Consider the following 7,261-nt stretch of genomic DNA (forward strand, 5'->3'; position numbering starts at 1 on the left):
GGTACTCCAACATCCTTTATAAGAGTAAACCCCTCCCCCTCGATTTATTAGGCTCAACTGGAAAATCTTACTCACCAAGGTAGATGGTGAGTGTTGGTTCCCGAGGAGGCGGATACAATGTCATCCTTTATAGGAAGAATGTGTGTTGTGCTTTATGTAAAACGAAGGAAATACCTATTTTGAGGGGTAAAAAACTCACCATCTAGGCATTGCACTCAACAAGTTATGTATGTAGCCATAAGTGACATTACGTGCACTAATATGGAAAACGCAACATGCCACCATAGACACACACACACACATTAGTTATATGTACTGTCATTTTGTATTCCTGAATGTATGTACTCTCATTCTTAATATACTTTATATACACATTAGTTATACCTTTTTATCATTTTTAATATACTTCTTTAAATATTCTAAGATACCTTAATATGAGTTTTGTTGAAAAAATATCAGTTGCGACGTATTTTTTATAATATACCTTTTTTACGTATAAACAAAACAGTATATACGTAAACCTTTAAAAATATGTAAACTCACATGATTTTTTTTATGAAACTCAATTTAAGGTATCTAAAAATATGAATGAAGTATATTAAAAATAATAATAAGGTATAAAAGGCTCATTTATGTGGTACATGAGGAGCGGGAGTACATACTTGCAAGAGTACATAACCATTTTTCTGTATATACTTCATTAATAATTACTAGATACCCTAAATTGAGTTTCATAAAAAAATCATGTGCTTTTATATATTTTTTAAAGGTTTAAGTATATACTGCTTAGGAAAAAAATATAGGGATTGACTATTTGTCACCCTGGGTGAAGAGTAGTTATTCTTCACCCGCTCTATTTTCACGTCAATGCACCGTAATTTTATGTTTTATTTTTTTATCATTTCACACGTGAAAAATATTTTATGTCACGTAAAATTACAAACATAAAAACATAGTGTAGAATATACATGAAATGCGATTTTTCTGGTCTTATGACCTATATTTTTATTTTTTACATCAAATTTTACGTAATGAATCAATATTAATGTAACTATTGGTATTTCAAATGTAATTTATTTATAAAACGGTCGTAAGATTACCTGGGTGAAGAATAACTTTTTTTCCACCCTGGATGACGAATAGACTTCCTAAGAATAACTTTTTTTTCCACCCTGGATGACGAATAGACTTTTTTTATGTATATTTTACACTATCTTTTTATGTTTGTAATTTTATATGACATAAAACATTTTTTTATAGTGACTATTTATTTTCTTACCGTTGTTTTTACGTGTGAAATAAGAAAAAAAAATTAAACATAAAATTACAGTGCATTGATGTCAAAATAAAGAGGGGTGAAGAATACACCCAGGGTGACGAATAGTCAATCCCTATATGTGTGTGTGTGTGTGCCCATGCTTCATATTTTTTGTTAAATGCAATACAACATATTTTCTTTTATACATTTTTTCCACATGATTCATATGTTTATGCTTTATTATCTTTGTTACAATATAAATCGGGAACACTCTTGCATTAGTTTTGTTATTTTTGAGCACTTAATTATACATTTGTGTTTAACTAAAATTTATAGCAGTTTTGTTGAAATATATTGACCATCTTTTTCTATTAATGCAGATTTCTAGCCGAACTGATTGAATCATGAATTCAATATGCAATGCAATATTATATTAATATTTACGGGCTACATCGATGTTATGTGTAAAGCCTAAAAGAGATTAAAGTGTTGAAATATATTATTCGACTCATCAGTTTGGACTTTTCGAGGAACCGGCAGAAACATGAATTCAATAAACATAATAATAAGGTATCGTCTACTAATACCGATTCCATTTCCAGGCTCACTGATTTCATCCTACAGTTTGTGCAGTTTACACAAAAGAATCGAAGAGATCCAACTATTTTACCCTCTTGGGCGTGTAGTTCTTAGCAAGGGCAACAAAAACGGTGAAGTTCAGCAAAGTGATGACGACAAGGAGCAAGAAGTAGTAGTCTAGATGTCCATTATCTAATTCCGGTGGAAACCATCCCGTCCTGCCCCCAGCCGAGGTGACGGACGCCACCAGCGTCACCAGCTGGGAATTGATCAGGTTGCCGAGCGAGATGGATAGGAAGTAGAACGCCGTGGATGCGCCCCTCATCGTCTCCGGCGACTGGTCGTAGAAGAACTGCAGCTGCCCCACGGAGAGCGACGCGTCCGAGACCGCCATCACGACGTACTGCGGCAGCAGCCACGCTATGCCCATTTGAGCCGCCTCCTGGTCCCCGGCCATCCGCAGCCTGCGCGCCTCGGTGCACGCGGCCACGGCCACCGCGACAGCCGCCGTGGCGTGCCCAAGTCCCATGAGCTGCAGTGGTGTGAACGCCACGGATGGCGCGACGGCCCTGTTGTAGAGCGTGACGCAGGCGACGACGAGCACCGTCTCGATGGACGTCAGCGACGCGGCCGGGACGGAGGCGGCGCCGCCCGCGATGTGCGAGTCCGTCTTGGTGCCCTGCTGCACGAACGTGGTCTGCGCCTGCGTGTTGGCAACGAAGTAGACGGCCGAGGTGAGCCATATCGGGATCAGCCGCAGCAGAGTCTTGAGCTCCTCCACCTGGGTCACCGTGCACAGCCTCCATGTCCGGCTCAGGTTGCCGTCTTCCAAGTCCTGGTCCGTGACAACGGCAGCCTTGTCCAAGCACCTGATGCACGGGCGCTCCCAGAGCAGTCAGTCTGAAACTCCGACTAAAATCACTAGTAGAACGCTTCGTGCCTCGTATGGAGTAGATTCTACCTGAACTGGTCGGCGTGGTGCAATCGTTCGTGCAGCGGATGCGGCAACGGGTTCTTGACACCATCCTCCTCCTCGTACAGTTCAGTGGCGTCATCAGGCACCGTCAGGTTTACCTTGCGAAAGAGCGCCACGAGCACTTGGAGCACGCCTTTCAGCGGGCTGCCCGCCGGAGGCACGAGCCGGTACATGGGCGCCGTCGCGGCGAGGCCGACGACGGCGACCGCGACGAACGACGCGCAGATGCCGTAGCCGAGCCCCCAGCTCACCTTGTCCTCGACCCAGACCAGCAGTGTCCCCGCGGTCAGCATGGCCACGTTGGCCACCGCGTAGTACCAGCTGAAGTAGGACGCCTTCGCCTCCCGTCCCGACGCGTTCTTGCCGTCGCCATCGTCGTCGTCGTCCAACTGCTCCGCGGCAAACGAGATGAAGACAGCCTTGGACGCGCCGATCCCGACGCCGCACAGGTATATGCCCGAAAAGAAGACCAGCTCCTGGCTAAACGTCGCCGGTGTGCAGTACGCGCTGGCCACGCACGGCGGCGGCCTCAGAGACGGCAGCGTAGCTGATGTGGTGACCATGGCCATTCCCTGTTAATTTCTAGCTGTTCGTCAGAGAAGCAGAGTGGTGTCCGGTGGTATTGCAGAGGACCGATCACTTACGACGACGGAAACGGAGACGCCGATCAAAACGGTCTTGTATTTTCCCCAGTAGGAGTCGGCGACGGCGGCGCCGAGCAGGGGCATGAGGTAGCTCACCCCAGCCCATGAACTGACGGCCGCCACATTGGAAGCGCTGTCTCCATGGAGAACATCCTGGAGATACACTATCAGGCTCAGGTAGACCCCGTAGAAAGCACTGACCTCCAGGAACTGCAGGCCTGGCAACATATGGCTAGCTGATTCAGGCCGATCTTCCATATGAGAATTCATTCATGAATGGACCAAAATAATTCCTACTACCACTCGGGGACTAATTGATGGCCTAGAATTAATTGTAAGTTTGGAACTACTGTGGAAGTGTACAGTATATAAAACTGAAGAATTATGCTAATTCACTTGTCATAGATACTCACACAAGATGACTTTGAGCGCCTTATCAGAGCAGTGGCCGGCCGCCTCGTGCACCCGAGCTTCCGAACCAGAGGCCTGCAGGTGCAACACGCCGTAAAACAGCTCAGAATTTACCCGCCTCGTAATAATCGGGCCTCCTGCAACAGTGCACAGGCCTCGTCGATCTGATCGACATGCTGCGGATTGCTTCTACGCACCTCGTCGCCGGCTAAGATCGGCCGCCGTAAGGCCCCGCGGCGACCGGCGTCCATGCCGCCGCGCGTCTTCCCTTCCGGAAAGAAGAGGACGCCGTGAATCTGAGGTGGTGTGCGGGCGATAAACTGACCCCCAAAAAAATCTAAATTGCATCACGACGACAGGGACCGGTGAAGCCATTGCTTTCAGTCCTGCAAGGGATCTACTGATTATTAATCTTTTGTTCTTCTTTCTTGGATGCGACATTTAACGAATTTTTCTAGTGGTGATGCAAGTATGATCTGATATGATTGTTGTTTATGAATGACGTGCCGTCTAGCGCCAAAAAGCAGCTTCGCATCGGACGGTCAGATGATGATGCCAGGGGCTCGCTTCCATGACTCGAGCGAGAAGAGCTTCCCTGTTTGGGAGTACAGCAACTACAGTGCGACAGTCAAATTGGTAAATGGGACGCAGGGTTATAGGTGAATGGAGACAGGGCAGGGAATCGCTGACAGCTAGTAGTAGCAAGGAGAGGGGCTAATGCAATCCCACTGTTACGCCGGCCATGCCGGATTGCCACAAAGGGCTGAAACAGCGCGGCACTGACTCGCCGCACGAGCAGTATCTGAGATGCATTGCATGCATGCATGCAGGCAGGCAGGCAGGAAAATTCAAATCCCAGGTCGAGGCACAGTACGGCGCACACTTACTGGTTACTGCCCTAGTAATACTTAGCTTACTCGGGATAACTTTTTTTTCCGTCTAAGCTACTCGAAATAAAATAAAATTGCAGGGATAAAGGGAGTTTTTATTGCAGGTTCATGGAGTTACATTCGAGAGGCCACAAATTCTCAATACATGACGGAACCGAGTTCAATCACATGGCGCTAGCTCGCTCATATCGGTTCTAATTAATCAACCGATCGGCAACTATATTTTAAGTACGACTGATTTTCTGAGAAAAAAAAATTCCTACTATCAAGAAGATCCTTAATCTCTAGAACCAAGTGGCCATACGCCGAATGAATCAGAGCATCATTTGATAGACTTGATAGAGCTTCTGAAGAATCCGGCTCTAAAACCACTCGAAGGTTGGAGTGTTGAATCGCCAACGCCATGCGTTGCATGATTGCGTGCAGTTCCGCTTCCAACAATTCATTACCGTGGAATATGAAACGATATGCCGGAAATATAATCAACCCCTCGTTGTTCCTTAGAACCATGCCAACGACCATGGAGACATCGGCCTCTCGGAAGGAGCCATCGACCGAGAGGGCCACTGTGCTCGGCGTCCGGGATGGCCAGGGAACCGAAAGGTTCATCTCCTTTTGTACATGCGTATCAAGAACCGAGGAGGGCATCTTTCCTTTCAAAATTTCCTCTTGCAAGTACCTCCCAACTAGCCTGATAGACTTAGTAACTATCGTGAAACTCAACCATGGTAGGGATGTGTGGAGTGTCCTTTCCATGGGTCTTATCATTACGCGATTGCCAAATCCGCCATATCAACATGATGAGCATATCTCGAACTTCTTTAGAGCACATATTGAGCAAGTGCATGAACCACTCCTTCCCATTATCAACGAGAAAGTCATCACCTGGAAGAGGCCACCTCCTTCACATAGTTACCCAAAGAACTCGAGCCTGCATGCATGAAATCAACGCATGGAATGTGCTCTCCTCTTCAACTCCGCACAACGGACATGCGGACTGTGTAGAAAGGCATCTGTACCTCTTGCATTGTTGTGTGGCTAGCTGCTACCTCTTGAGCTTGCGTTGGTTTTTCCCTTGAAGAGGACAGGGTGATGCAGCACAGTAGCATTAAGTATTTCCCTCAGTTTTGAGAACCAAGGTATCAATCCAGTAGGAGAATCAAGCCAAGTGTCCAGAGTACCTGCGCAAACACAAACAAGCTTGCACCCAACGCTATAAAAGGGTTGTTGATACGCCCATTTTGCATCATGCTATCATGTTGATATTTACGCTTTATGGACTGTTATTATACTTTGTGGTACCATACTTATGTCTTTTCTCTCTTATTTTGCAAGGTTTATTTGAAGAGGGAGAATACCGTCAGCTGGAATTCTGGACTGGAAAAGGAGGAAGTCTGAGTCCTCTATTCTGCGCAACTACAAATGCCCTGAAAATCAACGTGGAATTTTTTGGGAATATATAAAAAATACTAAGCGAAAGAAGTGCCAGAGGGGAGCTGCCAGGGGCCCACAAGCCTGGTAGCCGCGGCCTGCCCCCCCTGGCCGCGGCTACAGGGCTTGTGGGCACCCTGGTGGCCCACTGGCCCCCCTCTTCTGCTATATGAAGGGTTTTGTCCGGGAAAAAAATCAAGGCGGAGCTTTTTCGAGGAGGCGCCGCCGCGACGAGGCGGAACTTGAGCAGAACCAATCTAGAGCTCCGGCAAGACCATCCTGCCGGGGAAACTTCCCTCCCGGAGGGGGAAATTGTCGCCATCGTCATCACCAACACTCCTCTTGTCGGAGGGGGGGGGGTCATCTCCATCAACATCTTCATCAGCACCATCTCCTATCCAAACCCTAGTCTATCTCTTGTAACCAATCGCCGTCTCGCGACGCCGATTGGTACCCGTAAGGTTGCTAGTAGTGTTGATTACTCTTTATAGTTGATGCTAGTTGGTTTACTTGGTGGAAGATTATATGTTCAGATCTATTATGATATTCATTACTTCTCTGGTCATGAATATATCCATGCTTTGTGAGTAGTTACTTTTGTTCCTGAGGACATGGAATAAGTCTTGCTATTAATAGTCATGTGAATTCGGTATTCGTTCGGTATTTTGATATGTTGTATGTTGTCTTTTCCTCTAGTGGTGTTATGTGAGCGTCGACTACATAAGACTTCACCATATTTGGGCCTAGAGGAAGGCATTGGGGAGTAGTAAGTAGATGATGGGTTGCTAGAGTGGCAGAAGCTTAAACCCCAGTCTATGCGTTGCTTCGTAAGGGGCTGATTTGGATCCACTAGTTTAATGCTATGGTTAGGCGTTGTCTTAATTCTTCTTTTGTAGTTGCGGATGCTTGCGAGAGGGGTTAATCATAAGTGGGATGCTTGTACAAGTAAGGGCAGTACCCAAGCGCCGGTCCATCCACATATCAAACTATCAAAGTAACGAACGCGAACCATGTGAACATGATGACAATTAGCTTGACAGATTTCCCATGTGTCCTCGGGAGCGCTTTACTT

The 7,261-nt window shown here is 46.3% G+C and overlaps 1 protein-coding gene across 1 annotated transcript; it reads right to left on the reverse strand.

Moving 5' to 3' along the window:
- Positions 1–1,834: 1,834 nt before the first annotated feature.
- Positions 1,835–4,191, reverse strand: LOC123427768 (protein NRT1/ PTR FAMILY 8.5-like). The gene is made up of 5 exons (XM_045111883.1): positions 4,066–4,191; positions 3,871–3,943; positions 3,458–3,675; positions 2,799–3,385; positions 1,835–2,706 (listed from the first exon to the last, which is right to left on the reverse strand). The coding sequence occupies exons 1-5, from the start codon at positions 4,117–4,119 to the stop codon at positions 1,920–1,922; spliced, it is 1,719 nt and encodes a 572-aa protein (XP_044967818.1). The 5' UTR covers positions 4,120–4,191; the 3' UTR covers positions 1,835–1,919.
- Positions 4,192–7,261: the final 3,070 nt, after the last annotated feature.

Source organism: Hordeum vulgare, chromosome 2H, assembly GCF_904849725.1.
Source record: "Hordeum vulgare subsp. vulgare chromosome 2H, MorexV3_pseudomolecules_assembly, whole genome shotgun sequence".
Classification (NCBI taxonomy): domain Eukaryota; kingdom Viridiplantae; phylum Streptophyta; class Magnoliopsida; order Poales; family Poaceae; genus Hordeum; species Hordeum vulgare.

Excerpts from the sequence above, each read along its gene's own strand:
- LOC123427768 (XM_045111883.1), bottom strand. The coding sequence starts at position 4,119 with ATGGACGCCGGTCGCCGCGGGGCCTTACGGCGGCCGATCTTAGCCGGC. Across the intron at positions 3,944-4,065 it reads CGATCTTAGCCGGCGACGAG|GCCTCTGGTTCGGAAGCTCG; the intron begins GTGCGTAGAAGC and ends TTGCACCTGCAG. Across the intron at positions 3,386-3,457 it reads GCGTCTCCGTTTCCGTCGTC|GGAATGGCCATGGTCACCAC; the intron begins GTAAGTGATCGG and ends AGAAATTAACAG.